This window comes from Echinops telfairi, unplaced genomic scaffold (assembly GCF_000313985.2).
Source record: "Echinops telfairi isolate 266 unplaced genomic scaffold, ASM31398v2 ScPeMD7_7422;HRSCAF=8460, whole genome shotgun sequence".
Classification (NCBI taxonomy): domain Eukaryota; kingdom Metazoa; phylum Chordata; class Mammalia; order Afrosoricida; family Tenrecidae; genus Echinops; species Echinops telfairi.
Genome location: NW_022111322.1, coordinates 3,358,872 through 3,378,207, shown reverse-complemented (window position 1 = coordinate 3,378,207; position 19,336 = coordinate 3,358,872). Strand labels below are relative to the sequence as shown.

At 40.5% G+C, this 19,336-nt stretch overlaps 1 protein-coding gene across 2 annotated transcripts in view; it reads right to left on the bottom strand.

The window, feature by feature from the left end:
- ACAD11 (acyl-CoA dehydrogenase family member 11) overlaps positions 1-19,336 on the bottom strand; it is a 114,121-nt gene that overhangs the window by 73,103 nt on the left and 21,682 nt on the right. For both annotated transcript variants that reach the window (XM_004715988.2, XM_045297797.1), the window contains exons 3-7: positions 16,401-16,526; positions 15,439-15,600; positions 12,961-13,125; positions 1,589-1,730; positions 1,099-1,220 (exon numbers count right to left, since the gene is read on the bottom strand). In XM_004715988.2, coding sequence (XP_004716045.1) covers positions 1,099-1,220; positions 1,589-1,730; positions 12,961-13,125; positions 15,439-15,600; positions 16,401-16,526 — 717 coding nt within the window. The remainder of the gene's footprint in view (positions 1-1,098; positions 1,221-1,588; positions 1,731-12,960; positions 13,126-15,438; positions 15,601-16,400; positions 16,527-19,336) is intronic.

The following is a 19,336-nucleotide window of genomic DNA, read 5'->3' as shown; positions in this document are numbered from 1 at the left end:
AAACCAGAAACCACAAACTCAATTCCATTACTTCATCTTCTTTTTATACCTAATTCTTTAGGCTATAAAGCACTGCAAAGTTTTCCATTATTTCCAGTTTCACATTGACATTGGCATGGAAAGCTCATGATCATCTGTCTCTAAGGCTCCCCCTGCATAGTTTACCATGTATATATTAACTACAATCACAACCCATGCCAAACATCTATTGGAAATGTAAAGCCATTTGAAATTCAAAGCCCACTTGGGGTCTGAACTGTAGAAACTGACAGACACCGAGAGGCACTCCCTGGCCTGTTTTGGGAACCCGCCTTGCTTCACATGCTGAACCCTTCCGGGAGGCGGAAAGATGCAACACAACCATTTTCTAGAAGACATTCCAGTTGCTGTGAGAAGCAGGAATCAGGACTGGAAAAATAACTACAATTTTCCTTAATCCTTCTTTGCCCTTCTTTTTTGCTTCTAAACTTTTGTATTGACCTCTCCTCCATTAAACCTTAGCTCCTTTTCACTTATGCTTATGAGGCATTTCAATTTATTAAATTAATCCCTGAAATTTAAAGTTCCTAGAAAATGGATGTAAAAAATTCGTCTAACAAAGAATGCTACACAAATTTAAATTAAAATATAATCTTTAAAATTTGAAGTTATGCTGTTTCCTTTCAAAATTAGCCACAAAAATATGACCCAATTGGATAACAGAAAACTTCACTTATATATTAACTAAAAATATATATTAAGAGGCTTCTGTATTGCTAAGGAGGAACCCTGATGGTGCAGGAATGCAGTGGTTAAGAGCTCAGTTGCTACCAGAAAGGTGGGCGGTTTGATCCCACCAATCTCTCCACAGGGGAAAGATGTCTAGTGATATAAGCGCTGGGAATCTTATGGGGTGGTTCTACTCTGTCCTCTGCAGGGGTGCTGAGGGTTAGAATGGACTCGACAGTAGTAGTTGTTTTGCTTTTGGTATATGCCAAGTTCTGTGCTGGGCCCTAGCAACTACAAAGATAACTCTTCCCGCATCAGCAGCTCTGGTCAATCAATGGCTTTACAGTCTGAGGTCAGGATCATTAAATAAGATTGTTAACTCTTTCTTACCTGTGCTATTCCAGCCATTTTAAAATATGAGAGGGCCAAAAAGAAGTTCCAGTTAGGAAGAGTAGAATTAATTCCCCTGTGGTGGCAATATATTGAGATCAGTTCTTCCATTGATGGTATCCCTGTGAAAACAGCACATAATCTATGCTTGAACTAAAAACATACCATGGTGAATATTTCAAAATGTCATAATAGTGCAGATACATTAAAAGCAGAGTATTATGACTATAGATCCAGGCAACAAATGATTCTAAATTTTGACTCCCAAGAGAAAATTATATATACACAGTATCAACATTTGTCAGAAAAATTATTAAAAGTGCAATGTTACATTCAAAAAAATCAGTATACATAAAACAATTTCAAAATATTCCCAAGAATAAGAAAGCTATTCACCTAAAAGAGTAAGATATTCCTAAAGTTTTTAAACTATGAAGAATAAGAAAGATAATCTTATATTAACATTGGACTCGACATTTTCTTTTCCTACCTATGTTTTCTTGAAAATAAGATCCATGGTTTATCATTGGAACTGTCTTCGGCCAAAGGTAAAACAGAGAAAGGTGGGCTAAGTCAGCCAAAGGATGACCAATGGTTGAAAGTTCCCAGTCCAGTACTGCAATAACTCGCGACTGTAATAAAGCATAATGCGGTTTCCACACGTGAGAATCCAAACCAGTGAAAATAAGAAATAGCTGAAACGAGACACACTCTAAATGATGTTTTGCATCACATGCCCCGTCTTTACCCACGGTGGTACTTCTCACCTATCAAATAGCTAGTTGGTAAAATTAAATACAGCCAAGTCCTCTGACTCCATTACTGATGCTCATCTTTTGTTATCTCTACTACTGAGCGGAGGTAAAAGCATGAGAAACTTCTCAGCCGGGTGGAATTGTGATCGTGAAAAAGTTTTCATGACTAATTACTTTTACTTCCAGAATCTGTGAATAACTATCAGCTGTCTCTGGTCATGGATCTATCAACATAATAAATCTTATAGTGTTATGGTGATAGTATGCCAACGATCATAAAAATGGTCCAAAACCAGGTAGCATTTCATTCTGTGATATGTAAGGTCACCGTGAATCGGAGTCTGCTTGACAGTGACTAGCAATAATAAGGCAATAGTGGTTTTTAAGCAAGATATTTCATGTTGTTGGCATAAGGATGTAATTATTATAGATTAAAAATTGCTTTATGGATACAAAATTCACCACGATATAGGAACAAATAGGAAAAATAATCATTGTATGATTTGAGCCAATAACATAAAAGACTTGTGTGATTGTAGTCTGTAACAACACATATCCAGAGGATCAATATCTTTATGTGAAGAGGTGGGACATTCAACTGTAAATACAAAGGGAAAAAGGCAATGTGTCAAATATGTGTAGTACGATACAATTTCTATTTGAAGGGAAGGTTATGAATGGTCAGTTGAAAGGACATTGATGTGATGAGGGCCATGGCTGTGATTACACCGAGGGACTGAGGCAGGAGAGCCTCCCTGGAGGGTTTTGTGTGACATATATGGTACAATTCATGTTTTAACTGGGTTACTTCAGCTACTAATTTTGAATAGACTGCAGGGTGCAGGGGTCATTGAGGATGCCCTGTTAGCCCACTGCTAAAATTGAACACCACCATTTTAAAGTACATGGAAAATGGGAACAGATTTCTCTTTAAAAAGGGATATGCTTTTAACCCATAAATTACTATACTAGCTAGGCTAACTATTTTTTTCCACTCTGATATCATCCTAGTTGTTAATTTATGCTCCTGTACTCAAAGAAGATGATATACCTTTTTTAAAAATCATTTTAAGGAAATTTATTGATATTTTAATATATATATATTTATTTTTAAAAATCATTTTATTGGGGGCTCTTATATCTCTTATTACAATCCATATATCAATTGTCTCAAGCATATTTGTCCATATGTTGCCATCATTCTTTCTAGACATTTACTTTCTTTTGAGCCCTTGGTATCAGCTCCACTTTCTTCCCTCCCTTCCCCTGCCCTTGTCACCCCTTGATAAATTATGAATTATTTTCATATCTTACACCGACCACTGTCACCCTTCCCCCAATGGTTTCTGTGGTTCATCCCCCTGGAGGTGATGTATGGTTATGTGTTGATAATTAATTAGCATAAACCAGCTAGCAATTGTTTATTAAATTCTGATGTGAGTGTTAAGAAGTACTGGTGTAGTGTTTGGAATAGTTAAGCGTTGGCCTGCAAACCCACAGGCCAGCAGTTCAAATTCACCAGTCACTCACTCTTCAGGAGAAAGTCATGACAGTTTTCCTTCTTAAAGATTTATAGCATTGAAACCCATGTGAAGTAATTCTACTCTGGCCTACAGGGTCACTATGAGTCAGAAGTGACCTGACATCAGTGGGTTTGGTTCAGTGGTCTGTTTGTTAATTTATTAAATTCTTGTCTTATAAAAAGATCACACATAAGTTCTAGTGGTTGAGATGAACCATTTTACTAGTTGCTGAAGAGCTTATTAAAACAAAGTGATTTCTGATAGTTTTTCTGAAACCTCAGCAGCATAGAAAGCTTTCTAGTCTGTTGCCAATCTTCCACAGAGAAAGGTGTGTTTTTCTAGATACACTTTTTGAGTTCTTACATTTTATTAATACATTACAGAATAAAAGCCCATGCAATCCAATGGTGTATTAGTCTAGGTACTTTAGAGAAACAAATCCACAGCAACTCATGTGAGTTTTATGTAAAGAAAGTGTGCATCATGAAAACATCCCAACCCAATGCTGCCCAAGCCCACAAGTCCAACATTAACCCATTAACCCAACACCAGTCCACAAAGTCCTCCACCTCACAAAACAGAGGCAATGATCCTGACTGCAGGAGGAAAGCTGAGTCAGTGAACGAACAAGCATCTCAGCACTAGCAGGGGTGCTCCAGCACCCAGGGCTGCATCGGGATAGGTCCATGTGGCTTCTCCTTGGGGATTTCTTGTAGGAAGTTAATCTTGCAAGCTGAAGCAGGGAACTGCTAAGGCAACTGCACCCTGGTGCGACCATCACAAAGCAAGAGACCCGAGAACTAGAAAGGCGAGGCTCACCACCCATTTATCCCTCTGCCTTTCAATTAGCCCCACATGTGATTATCGGCCAGGTTGGCACAATTAACTAACTCAAATGGGGAAAACAGTAGATGAAGAAAGCCAAGAAGAAGAAAATAACAGAATTTTGAATATAAAGATGAAGCTCAGAGAAAGAGTATTAGAGAATTGAATGCCATAGGCTCATATGTAGCTCCTGGTGTGGGCAGTAACATTTGCTGCCTTCTCTAGCAGCCAAAATTGGGTGGGGAGTATGATTAATCACCGTGTTTACTGTATACATAGACCGAAAACAAACCCTTGGCTCCAGAAGAACATTTCTTGGCAGTAATGACCAGGAAAATGTTTTCCACAGATCTGCATGAAGGAGATATTGTGCAGAATAACTGTGATGAAATACTTTCAGCATCAAGTGAACTTCAAAACACTTGTAATCCTAAGAAAGCAGTCTGTGGTGGAAAATGTCTAAAAGAATAAAACTGAGTCAATTAATTAAAAGGCAAGATCTCAAGCCAAAGGGTAGGAATCTAGATGGGATCAACAACTAGAGCATTTGGAAAGATTAGAAAAAGACATGAAAAAAAGTTTTTAACATCATCCGTTTTATTAAGAGTTGAAGTTACAACTTAGATGGAATTACACAGTATAAAGCTAACCTGGCTTGATGACTTTATTCTGCAGCAAAAATATGATGATCTAAGGCAGCAGTTCTCAACCTGTGGGTCGCAACCCCTCTGGGGGTCGAACGACCCTTTCACAAGGGTCGCTCAATTCATAACAGGAGCAAAATTACAGTTCTGAAGTAGCAACGAAAATAATTTTCTGGTTGGGGGGTGTATTAAAGGGTCGCGGCATTAGGAAGGTTGAAAACCACTCATCTAAGGTGAGGGTTGGGCAAAATTCAGGTCAAATGGCGAGGGGATTCTAGAATAAGTAGTAAGGTCAGGAACCTTTAGAATTCTTATACTATTTGCATCTATTCACAGTCCAGGCATTATTAATTACATTAAGACTAGAAAAAAATAGCTTTTGAGATGACTGGCCATGCAGCCACATGAAGTCATGAACAGTTGATCAAGTCTGGAATCTCGGCAACCCTAGGGGCAGGGAGAACGTGCATGGTAAAGAGGATGTGGTCAAAAACAAGGGGCCCCCTTTCCAGATCACTGAAGCGGGCGGCACCAGGGCCTGGGAAACAGCTGAAGGGCAGGGGCCCCTTTTCAGAATTAGAATTAGGAGTCTGTGGGTCTGAGTTAAAAATCTGGCTTTACTTAATAAAGAATATATATTTTAAAATCTGTAAAGTGAAAAAGTTGGTGAAAAAAAATCCCATCTCTTCTAGTTATAAAATTAAGTTTGATAGTGATGCTTTCTTTCCCAGCTACACTTACATTTTAGAGTGGGGGGGGAGGGGACAGCGGGGGAGTACAATTACAAATTACCATGTTTTACACAAATCACTTTTTCTTTCTAAACCAAAGCAGTACGGTCAATGAATGCCAGAGCCTGCATAAGGCTGGAACTTGTCAGAAAAGAAAAAAATTCAAATATTTTCCACTGAAGGAGTTGGACAGGAAAGCGGCAGGGCCGTGCCCTGCCCAATGGGAACCACGTGTGAGACCCTGAAAAACACGGGAGTCCCCTCAAGTGCCAGACTTTTCAGGCTTCCCTTATAAGTGTCTGTGAGCAAGATGGCAGATGTGGACATACATGTGACAGCTTAAGTGCATTTGGCAATTAATGAATGCAGGTGAAATGCCTATAGAATTGCCTGTTTCTAATTAAGTATTTGTTTTTCAAGTTATAAATGGGAATATGCTGACATTACATTAAGCTCCCAATCTCAAACAATACTTCATCAGATGGTTAGTATTTATATTTGGACAAACCAACAGTCTTCTCCAGGTGTGAAACAGGACTCCCTGAGAAGACTACATGTGCCTGCTGTGCTACCGAATTCCTTGCTGGAACACGCTGCACATACTTTCCATGTAAGGAGCTGTAAAACCAGTGGGATTAGCAAGTTGAGTCACATGTTTTTGTAGTATCATGCCCTTTAGTAATTATTTACTGGCTAAACCCACACATTTCTGGAATGTTTATCATTTACATCTGGTTTTCTTTTTCCTTGTTGTTCTGTTTTCCACCAATAAATAAAGTGCTTGTAAGAGCAACAACAAAAACATCCCAAAATCTTAAATATTACAGAAATGTGCAACTTGCAGGTCTCCTACGATTTCATTCCCTGCAATCTTTGTTTCAGTTTTGTCGCAGTTATGTGTCCTCTGGTCGGTTCCAATTCAGGGACCTTGTCTGTGTCCAGCAGAACAAGACACTACCTGGTCCTGTACCAGCCTCACAATTGCTGCAGCCCCTGAGTCAGTCCATCACAGTGAATGGCTCTCTCTTTTTTGCTGACCCCTCTACTAAGCATGATGACCTCCTCCAGGATCTGGTCTCGCTTGATAACATGGCCAAAGTATGTGAGACAAAGTTCAACATCCTTTCTTCTAAGGAGCTGCCTGACTGAACTTCTTCTAACACAGATTTGTTTGTTCTTCTATCAGTCCATGGTATACTTAATATTTTTTGCCAACACCATAATTCAAAGGCACCAATTCTTTGTCCCCTATATTGATTATCCAGCTTTCCCATGCACATCAGGTGACTGAAAATATCAAGACCTGAGTCAGATGCACCTTAGTCTGCAATATGACATGTTTGCTTTTTAACATTTTAAAGAGGTCCCAGATTTGCCCAGTAAAATGTTTCATTTGGTTGCTTGACTGCTGCTACCTGGGATGTTGACAGTGGATCTAAGTAAAATGGAATCCTTGGCGATTTCAATCTTTTCTTTCTTTGTTGTGATGTTGCTTTTGAGCCATGTTTTGGAGGATTTTGTTTTCTGTGTTAAGGGTAACACATTAAAGGATGGCGTCTTTGATCTTCAGTAGTAAGTGCTTCAAGGTATTCTGGCTGTCAGAAAACAAGGTGGTGTCACCTGCATCTTGCTAGTTTTCAGGGTCTTCCTCCAGTCCCGATGCATCTTCTTGTTTATACAGCCCAGCTTCGCGGACTGTTTGCTCAGCAGGCAGCTTGAGTCAGTGTGGGGAAAGGATACAATCCAGACACACACTTTACCTGATTTTAATCCACACTGTTCAGTCCCAAAGACGGTTGCTTGGCCCGTGGACAGGCTGTGAATTAGTACAGGGAGGTGTCCTGGAGTTCTCATTCTTCCCAATATTTTCCATAACTTATTAGGATTCACAAAATTGAATGGCTTTGCATAGTGAATAAAATATAGATAAATACAAGCCACCTTTGTATGACAAACTGATAGATAAGTGCTGGGAAGTTTTAGTATACATCGTGAAGGTTTTACTTTTACCACAATATGTTCTTGAAGACTGAAATTATAGTTCTATAGATGTTACGTTTCAGAGAACTGGGATGATTGGTACATAGGACTCCTCTGTATTATTTTTATAAATTTTATTGGCTCTATCATTATTTCAAAATTTTAAAATATTGAAACTATTTTAAAATAAAAATGGGAGACACAGAGTTAATTAATTTTCTTTAAGGTCAGTCTGCTAGGAAATGAAAATTAAACATAAACAAATGAGGTAGACATAGTTATCTAGAGACTGACTCACTAAAATCAGTCCCTAATGGCATTGCAGGGTGCCAATTGTGTTTCTTTCAAATATTTTTTGGGTTGTAGAAACAGAACGAAGCCTGAAGGTGCAGGATCAGAGTCGAAGGTGTACAGCTGGAGATTTCCAATGACATTCTCATAGGAAGCCCCTGCTATGCTAGAAGAATCAGTAGTTGCATTGTTGTGATGGGGAAATTCCTTTCAACTAGTTTGCTGGTCTTTTTCTCATCAACCAGGTTTTTGTTTTTTTTGAAGCTTCGCAGTAAGCCTCGTGAATGTCTTCTGTTCTTCGAGAAAATCTATCAAGATTATGCCTCTGGACTCACACACACAGAGACTGTCACCATCACCTGAGCTGGCCTCCAAGCCTGAATTCAATTGGCTCAGGAGATCCTCTTGGAAACCACTGTTTTGAGTGGACCTTACTTCCTAGGTAGTGCTGGTAATTCCAAGGCTAGTCCCTGGTTGTAACACATTCTATAAAATTGTCTTCATTAGCTTTAATTTTGCTAAGAGACTGATATAAAAACCAGCTTCTTGAACTAGAAAATGGCTGTGCACAGGAACCCTTGTGAGCATGGCACAGGACCTGGCCGCGTGTCCTTCTGTTGTACATTAGGTCGCGAAGAGTCGGAACTGACCTGATGGCACCCAACAGCAACAACAATCTTTGTGCAATGTTCTCAACACCCACGAGGTCAAAACTTGCTGAAACCATGATGTTTCTTTAAAACTTACAAGCTGAAACTTGTGAGAACCCAACACTATTACATATCCGAGGCAATTCTATAGTCTACCAGCTCTGCACATTGGTCAGTTTCTTCATTATCGGAGGCTGGTGGTCTGTCTTCCCTCTCTTGGCTCATCTTCGAGCTCTTTCTGACTTCCCTTAAAATGCTCGATCCTTGAATGATACACTTCTGTATTGGGCATATGCTTTGCTCCGCTGTTACCTTGGCATCTTTTCTCCCGTCCGTATTTTAAGTTCACTAAAAGCTACAGAGCCTTTCTAATGCATAGTTAGTAATGAATAAATGCTAGCTAAGATGAATTCTGCTGGTCACCTGTTACAGCAATTGAGAAAAAATGGCAACATTTACAGAGAAGAGCACAAAGTGACGACATTTGATTTCATTAATAATGATTAGATTATGGCGCAAGGGAGCTTCAAACCATTTGTGGAACTATCTCTCCATTCTATTTTTCCATGAAGCCCGTTTTATTGGGTAGAAGACTTTTACTAGCTGCTATATAATCCTAAAACATTTAATAGTGATACAGATAATAAATTAGTGTTAAAGCTAAATACCTTTCCCAGTTTAAAAAAGAAGAAAGTTTGTGACTAGTAAGGTAAAGTATGGATTTTGGTTAATACTAATTGATCAATTATACCAGATGCACCACACTAATGCAAGGTAGTAATAATAGGAGAAACAGTGCATAGGGGCAGGATACCTTTCTGCACATGAAGTCTAGTTTAAAAATGGCTCTACCAAATGACTGAATACCCTGCTCTTTTGAAGGAGGGGAAAACCTGTTTGGTAACTTTGATCCTATAAAAAATTTTTTTTAAATATGAGATTAAATGCAAAAGGGGAAAATTATTCAGTGCTTTGTTCACTATTATTTTCAGCATATCATGATTAATGCTAAAATTTAAATCTCTTAGCAGGTGACACCACCATCCACTAAGACAGTGGTTCTCAACCTTCTTAATGCCACAACCCTTTAATACAGTTCCTCATGTTGTGGGGACCCCAACCACAAAATTATTTTCGTTATTATTTCATAACTGTAATGTTGCTACTGTTATGAATTGGGCAACCCCTGTGAAAGGGTCGTTTGATCCCCAAAAGGGTTGCGACCCACAGGTTGAGAAACACTGCACTAGGATATCTAGATCTGGTTTTCTCGTCCTTAAGCACAAATCATAAAGTATCACAGCTACAGGACACATAGAGACCTCACTGATTCAAAAGTAGGCTCTTAGAGGAAATCTAGGCCATAATTTATGTATCAGACAATCCAATAGTTCAATCGTTCAATCATATCCAGGAGAATTGTACAACCATTACTACCTTAATTCTAAAACTACCCTCCCATGATTAAACCACCTTTAAAATGAGTTGTGCAATCACAATCCAGTCTAGTGCTCCTGCCCCCTCCAGTCTTCATTATTTACTCCAGAAATCCCTTTTCCCTCCCTATCACCTGTCTTCCACCCCTGTATTTCCTGTAACACCTTGTATCAGTTATTATCATTACACGCTACACAGCTGTGCTTCACAGCTGGGAGACCCAACAGAAAACGATAAAAACAAAATTGCACTAAGGTGGTAAGGATAAAATCCTAATAGTATAAAAACCCCCATCAGCATTCAAAAAGCTAGAGAAGAAAATTCTGTCATAGAATAAGTACCATATAAATCCGTGCATAAGCTGAGTTTTTCAGCACATTTTTAATGCAGTTTTTGTGCTAAAATTAGGTCCCTTGGCTGATATTCGGGCCGGCTTATACTCGAGTATATATGGTATATGCGCCCAGAACAAATTCAGGTCATGTCTATAGGGAGGTCAACTGGCCAAGTATTGAGTTCGTTTCAGCATAATCAAGATGACGATGGTCTCTGCCTGATAGTGAGGCTGTTCGAGACGCTTGCCTGTAGCTGAGCGGATCTGCCAGGGGCTCAGTCTGCCTGCTCTGCAGATGGGTTTTGGGTTCACACAATCCCCCATACTTCTCCACAATTCATAATTTTAGCTCTGATGCTTTTTTCATCACCATATTCAGAATTTTTAATTGTCATCTTTGGATCACATAAGCTGGTATGCTTCTTCCATGTGGACTTAGTTGACTCTTCACTTAGATGGCTGCGTGTTTGAATACAAGTCCTTAAGATACTAGTCCATTTCATAGCCAGGACCATTTTCTTTCTTCAGCACACTTTGCTGTAGCACCCTTATTTTCAGTGATCATTTCATGAAGGTGATTATCGAGCAGGGCTATATTATCAGAACTAACTTTTCTTGAATTGGGCCTAGAGTTAAGTAGGAGCTCAGACTTCATCTGCTTGTCCATGGGCTTTGCATGTCTCATGTTTACTTTGGTGGTCGTAATATGACTAAATCAAAACCCAATAAGCCCAACTGCACTAATAGCAGCCATAAGCCAACCGGCAACCAAACAAACAGAACACACCCCCAAAAAGAAAGAAAGAAAGGAAAAAACAAGCTACAAGCCGGAAAGCAAAACCTATATAAACAAATAAGCAGAGCATCATCAATCATCCTCCTGGGGTATAAGTCGATTGCACTATTATCATCATCAATTTTTCCAATGACCCAGCATGTTATATTTTAAGGTATAAACTTTGATGATCTATCCAGGTAATAAATTAAAATTCTTTAGTTTTCCTAACCGTAGATAGATAATCAACAAAGTTAGAATTCAAAATTCATCAGTGCCACAAATAAAAGGTAAGACACACATGCACCTATGATTACTGTAAGTTGCTGTGCAGGTGATTCCGACTCACAGCGACCCCATGTGCCATTGCAGAAGCAGGTCACCAGGCCTGTCTTCTGAGGTGCCCCTCAAGCAAACTCAAGTCCATAAAGTCCATTCAGCCTCACAGCAACCCGATAGGACAGGGTAGAACTGCTCCTGTGGGTTTTGGAGACTGTACCTCTTTTAGGAAGTAGTCTCTGGATAGGTTCAATTAGTAGTTGAGCATGTAGCCATCTTCACCCCCCAGGGTGGTACCCATGTATATGTTACATATAATTCAAACTGACTTTTGTATGGACAATTTTCTGCCCTGCAAATGAATGTGCTACCACATCTTTATATTACTCTCTTTTTGAACTTTCAAATGGTGTTGAACTACAATATAATTTATTATTCCCCACCCCATGTCCAACTCCTTCTGTAGAGGAAACACGTGATACCCAAGTGATTAGCACATGAATTCAGAGTAACTTTTCCTGCCCTAAAACACCTTAACATTTTGAGAAAACGAATGAAAATCTTGCTCTAACAAACAGACTTCTAAACAACTAAAAGTCAAACTTACTGCCATCGAGTTCTGACTGATGGTGACCCTATAGGACAAAGTAGAACTTCCCCTGTGGGTTTCTGAGACTCCAGACCTTCACAGGAGTCGAAAGCCTCACCTTTTCTCTGAGGAGAGACTGGTGGTTTCCAACTGCTAACCTTGCAGTTAGCAGCCCAACACATGACTACTATGACACCAGCGTTCCTAAGAAGCAGGCTTCATTGAACTTTAAAGAGTTCTCATTGCTCTAAGAATACTGAGGGCTAGTGGCTGGCTCCCAGGCTGAAGCCACTTCTCATTTCCCACACTCTCCTGCAAGCCTGGACGGAGAGCCCGTGCTCGATGGAGAGGGCTATCTCTGATTTATATGAGCTCTTTACAAAGATTACACTGAGTTCCCTCATACAGGGCAAGGTTATAATGTCATGCAATTCTAGTGAGACTTTGTTTTCTTTTCAGCTTATGAGGAACACAAAATTTTTATGAGATGTTGGTGGAGGGTAGGTGTGTGGGGCGGAAGAAGATTCCCCAAGGAATGACAATGAACCAGAAGAAAGAATAAGAACATGAATAAGAAAAAAACAAGTAGCCAATGTTTTCTCTAACAATGGTATGTGTGACAATTTTCGAGTGCTTTTTAGGCAGTAAAGCAGATATTACCCAGGATTCCAAAACCCCAAATCAAAACCCACTGCAGTGGAATCAGTTCTCACTCCCAGTATACATATAGGACAGAGTGGAACTGTTTCAGAGGGGTTTGAAGACCCCTACAATCTACACTGAAGCAGACAGTAAAATCTTCCTTGGCAGTTGGTGGGTTTGAAGTGTTAGGCTCTTCACCCACAGTATCACCAAAGCTCCCAAGTAGAGGTGGGCATTTGTGTGACAGACAAAAGGTGCAGGACTCCTTTCTTAAGGTTTGGAGTTGTATAGACAGCCCAGAGCTGCAAGGCAAGAATAGGGATAGGGTGGGTTCCTTCAGTGCTCTGGGGGAGGGTCCAATGAGCACTTGTGCCTCAAATCACACCTACATGGTAGATTTTACAAACCTCTTTAGGGTGGAAAACTATGTTATCTAGTTTAAAATCTCCATGAATCAAACTCTCTTCATTGTCATTCTCTGGCAAGTTTTTCATTAGCCAGTCAGATAGCTGGTTCATGGCAGGGATGTCTTGATGGGATGCAGCTTGATACTGTTTTGTCCAAGTTGACACCTGAGGATGCATAAATAAGAAAACAGATTGAGCTGAAAATGGAGTGTAAGATCAACATCATTTCAATGATAAACAAGTTTCTGTACTCCTAAGAGCTCAAAACAAATGCCCGTAAGCAATACTTCTGCCAGCTTCCTGTCCATCTTGTTCCATTTTACTTCCCCAGCATTTGAGCGGGGAAAATTATGTGCATGAAAACAAGAGTTTGAGGTTCTGTTCTTTTTCTCCAAATATTTTACTAAGAAAAATACAGAAGAAGGAAAATAAGTGTACCTATACACATATACAAAAATAAATAGTAGGCACAGGAAACTTCTTGAAAGGGTCAAAGAAAAAGAAACTTCAAAAAAAAATTAAAAGGGGCAAGAAGAAGTGCAGAGATTTACTTCTCACTTTAATATTCTTTCTTATTATTTGTAGAATCATCTTAATATGTTACAGGTGTGAGAAGTGTGCGTGCTCTGTTCTTAGACTCAAATGCAAAAAAATCAACCCATTCTCAAAGTCTTCCATCAATCGGAACTGTACTACTTATCTGCTTGATTTCTCCCCAGTTTCTGGGTGGTGTAACTGATTGACACTTGGCTGCTAACTGGTTGAAGGTTGGAGTCCACCTAGAGGTGCCGCTGCAGAAAGTCCTGGAGAGCTCCCTTTGAACAACCAGCCATGGAAAGTCCTATGCTGCACAGGGCTACTCTGAGACACATGGGGTCGCCGTGATTAGAATCCACTCCACAGCAACTGGTATCTCTGCACCCCCCAGAATCTCTACTCAATTAAGGGCAGCAGGGTAAAGATCACCAGCCTTCTAGTCACATAGACCTCGGTTTAAATTTCACCTCAGCCACTTAGTGGTGTAGTACATGCTCCCTGTAAGCCTCAGTGTCCTCATTTGCAAAGTGATAATAACCATGCTTTAGGATTGCTGCAAAAATCAGAAAAGAGAGGAGCCACAGTTTACCTAACACGGACTTCACATAAACGGACTATAACTCCAAACCTTCATTTCCTTCTCTCTCTTACGTCTTCCCAACCGCTCCCTACCAATGGGCACGCTTACCAGGGAAACAACTTCAGGCTTATCATTGCGCTTTTGCAGTTCCTTTGATTTGAGATGCTCAACACCGCTTCCTCGTTGTTCTAAAATGCATCCTTCTTTAAATACCCATTGCAAGAAATCTCTCTTGCAGAAAGCTTTCCTCACCTAGGCCAGGCCACACCAATCTCCACTCTCTGGAAGGCACACCTCTCATGATAAATACCAGGAAATTAAATGCCAGGTTATAGATCCATTCAAACCACTATCATCTGCTGTGTGTAGATGAAATTCATGGGCAAGGACTCTTAAAAGTGACCATACGTTTCGTTAGGACAAAAAGTTCTATTTGTGTTTTACATAGAACTCAGTAGGCATTAAACACATGATCATAAATATCTGTTGACTTTTTTAAAAATTATTTTTTAAAATTATTAAGAAATAAATATCTGTTTACCTAATTTTAAAAGGGAACATAAAACATACTGATAAAATTAGGCAAAGAGCATGACATTGCTTTCAATTTGCATTCATGCAAGAGGTAGGTAGTTTATTGTGCCAACCTGGCTGATAAACACATGTGGGGTTAATAGAAGGGCGGAGGGATAAATGGCTCAGTGAGCCTTGCCTTTCTAGTTCTCGGGTCACTTGCTTTCTGATGGTCACACCAGGGTGCAGCTGCCTTAGCCAGTTCCCTGCTTCAGCTGGCAAGGCTCACTTCCTGCAAGACATCCCTGAGGAGAAGCCACATGGACTTACCCAGTTGCAACCCTGGGTGCTGGAGCACCCGTGTGGAGACCCCTGCCAGCACTGAGATGTTTACACATTCACTGACTCAGCTTTCCTCCTGCAGTCGGCATCATTACGTCTGTTTTGTGCAATCGAGGAGGACTTTGTGGATTGGTGTTGGACATATGGGTTAATGGGTTAATGTTGGACTTGTTGGCTTTGGCAGCACTGGGTTGGGATGTTTTCTTGATGTGCACTTAACCTTTCTATAAACTCTCTCTTATACATGAGTTTCTGTGGATTTGTTTCTCTAAAGTACCCAGACTAACACAATGCACATGCTGTAAATTACAGCAGCAGTTTATTCTGAGTAAAACATGATTTGCAAAAACTATATAATTTTATGCTAAAACCAAATAGTTCTGAAGGTTGAGAGTGAGAATCATAGCCAATGCTTCAGAAAACTATGAAATAATAGATTTGTATCTTTTATTTGTATTTTGACCGATGACAGCCAGCAAGCATATGGTGCCCCACACAGGCATTACCTGTCTTTTGCAGTAGTCAGCTCCACGGCCATAGCCCTCCAGTGGCAATGACCGTACCTGCAGGGAGTGCAGTCGCGCCAAGGTTTCGATCGTGGCCACATATAGGGCTGTGCGCTCTGCTGGGCTAACTCCAGGAATGGTGAAGTCACGGAAGATCCTCCCCTGTGCAAGAGAACATAACAGATCATTAGTCTTCCTCATACCTATTCATTGCTGTATCACCATCCCTACTCTATACAAAGCCTGAAAAGGATTAGGACAACAGTTTTGTAACCAGAACCAATTCTTTGTCAATCAGGCCTGAAAACATTCATTTGTAAGACATGTTTAATATGAGTGCGTGCTTCAAAAGAACGTTCAAGGACAAGCCACGATACACTTACACACCAAAAACTAACTCTCAACTTCACCTTTTATAAAAACAGTACTAGTTTGATTACTTATGGTGCTTAATGGCTTGATTTTCCATTTGGAGCCTCTCCTTTCTTCCCTATAACATCCCCCACCCCCACTCCCACTCCCCATCCAAACAAAGTGAAACTCACTGGCAGGAGTTGATACTGAGTAGAAGTACCCGGTGGGTCTCCGAGACTACGCTTTCTGGGAGTAGAAAGATATGTCTCTCTTCCCACTCACTGCCTATAGAGTCAATGCCCACTCTAAGCAGCCTGATGTGTTCAAATAGCTGGCCTTGTCGGCAGCCCAACACAGAATTTACGGTAGTTTATTGCCCTGACATACAACTCTTTACTGACACCTAGAGGAAAAAGCAGGAATTAGTTACTAAATTTGTTTCTACTCTATTGTATCCCTCCACCTGGTATGGATTGAAGTTAAAACAGACGTTTAAGTCTTTGTAAAGCTGAAAGTTACCTAAAATGTTGAATAAGGAATTCTATTGAACAACATCTAATTTTATAGGAATAAAAGCTGCAACAAAGTGCGATTAAATATGAACTTACCTGTACATGTTCCATCACGTAAAATTCTGTTCCAATAATAGAAGCCTCAGCGCAGTACAGCAAAGGCTTGGGAACAGGGAATCCAATTGCATACAAGGCTTTCTGGACCTTAAATTCTCTATCAATCTAAACAGGGAGATGGATGATTAAAGGTCAGAAACATAGACATTTAAAAACGACTGAAGTAACCGTAGGCTAGACGTACTTGCACACGCGATAACAATATGAATGTTATCTAACCAAAAATGATAATTGTTTCCCTAAAGATACTCTTACTTCAACCATGAACACATTGAGCTATGACTAAAAAATGCATCTTCCAGCTAACAGATGCACATCTGCTTGGGACTTGATTATGTTCCCATAATGTGAAGGGACCGTCCCAGACCAACACTTCACAGATTTGAACATAAAGCATCATAGTTCCCAGCAATTCCTTGCTCACCGATGTCCTCGCTCTCGCCCTTTTGTTCTCTCTGCTGGTTTCCTGGTGAGACTCTGCCCTCGCTTCCAGCAACAGCAGCTAGAGCTAGGCCAGGAGGCCCACGGTGTACGAGCTTCCTAAGCATCCAGAGTGCACTCAGCAGTCTGTCGAGCTGGCTCTTTTCTAAGGTGGTATCCCCAAACCAGCTGAGAGTCAGTGATCTGTCCTCACTTTTGGTCACATGAGACCTCCACATGTAGACTATCCTAAATATTATGTTTCAAAACTCAATTTTTAAAAACACCCCAAATTCTTAGGTTCCTTTAGTCTGGGCTGTAAAATCAAATGGGAATCAGTGCTGAACTTGAAAAAGATACACTCAAAGGAAAGGAATACACAGGGTTCTGTAAGAACACTGGGCCCCAGCTGCTCCTTAGCAGAAAGATGAGACCGACTGCCACTGTCAGTGAGTGGATTCTGACTCAAAGCAATCCTTTAGGACAGAGGAGAAGTGCCCCCAGGGTTTCCCAGACTGTAACTCTTTATGGGCCGAGGAAGACATGCCTTTTTCCCTGGGAGCAGCTACTTTACTCAGCGCCATGGAGTCACTGTGGGCTCATAGCAGCCTGCAGAGATTACAGCCTCAGAAACTTTATCCAGGGCCACTGTGAGGAAGACTCAACTTGATGGTAGTGGGTTTGGATTTGGATTGCGGTTTGGTCAAGTTGCTATGAATTGGAATCAACTGGAAGGCAGTGGATTCAGCTATGCGGTTTTATTGTTGCAACTTAAGTGTCTAAAAATTGGCAGTTTAAGTACCAGTTAAGTTAATGCAAGGCTGGCAGTTCAAAACACCAGCAGCTCTGAGGGAGAACAATGCTTTCGCTTCTGAAGATTTATAACCTTGGAAACCTAAAACAGCAGTTCTATTCTGTCCTAAAGAGACACTATGAATCCAAATTAACTTGATGACAGTGAGCTTGAGTTTTTTGAGTCAGTAAATTGATACATTTCAGAACCCTTGATAAATTATAGATTATTATTTTCATATCTTACATCATCCTCCGTCACCCCTCACCCACTTTTCCGTTGTTCATCCCCCTGGTATCTCTACTCTCATTGTTGGCCCTGAGGGGTTTATCTATCCTGGATTCCCTGTGTTGCAGACACTTGTCTGTAGCAGTGTGCTAATCCAATTTGTAAGGCAGAATTGAAGTCATGATAGTAGGGGGAAGGAAGCACCAAAGAATTAGAGGAAAGTTGTGTGTTTCATCGGTCCTATACTGCACCCTGACTGGCTCATCTCTTCCCTGTGACCCTCTGTGAGTGGATGTCCAATTGTCTACAGATGGGCATTGGGTCTCCACTCCATGCTCTCCTCTCCTCATTCACCTTGGGAATGATTTTGTTCTGGGGTTTAGATGCCTGATACCTGATCCCATTGGCACCTCATGATCCCACAGGCTGGTATACTTCTTCCTTGTGGGCTTTGTTGCTTCTCAGCTAAATGGCTGCTTGTTTATCTTCAAGCCTTTAAGACCTCAGACGCTATATTTTTGATAGCTGGGTACCATCAGCTTTCTTCACATTTGCTTATGCACCTTTTCTTCAGCAATCATGTCTGGTAGGTGAGCATCACAAAATGCTGATTGCTAGAACAAAGTGTTCTTCTGTTGAGGGAGTACTTGGGTAGAGGCCCAATGTCCATCTGGTCTTCTTTATCATTGAGTCATAATCCAGGCTGCAATCCTTGATATTCATCAGCAAGTGCTTTAGGTCCCCTACACTTTTAGCAAGTGTAGAGGTTGTGTCATCTGCATATTGAGTATTGTTTATTAGCCTTCTTCCAATCCTGATGCCACATTCTTCTAACATCATCTATCTTTTCTGATGATTTGTTTGGCATACAAAATGAACAAGTATAGTGAATGGGTCTAAGCCTGGCACACACCCTTCTGGCACACACACCTTTCTGGCACACACATCTATCTGGCACACATCTAAGCCTGGCACACACCTGATTTTAAGCCATCTGGTATTCCCTTGTTCTTTTTGTGCACAACTGCCTCTTCACCTATGTACAAGTTCCACATGAGTACAATGAAGTGCTCTGGAATTCCCATTCTTCTCCAGGTTATCCATAGTTTATTATGGTCCACACAATTGAATGCCTTTACATAGTCAATGAAACACAAGGAAACATCTTTCAGGTATTCTCTGCTTTGAGCCAAGATCCACCTGATATTAGCAATGATATCCTTTGTTGAATATCATCTTCTGAATCAGGCATGAAATTCTGGCACCTCCTTGTCAATGCACTGCTACAGCCATGTTGGATGATCTTTGGCAAAATTTTATTTGCATGTGATATCAATTATATTGTTCTATAGTTTGAACATTCTTTTGGGTTCCCTTTCTTTGTAGTGGGTACATATATGGATCTTTTTCAGTCAGCTGGCCAAGTAATGGTCCAAATTTCCTGGCATAGATGAGTAAGTACTTCTAGTGCTTC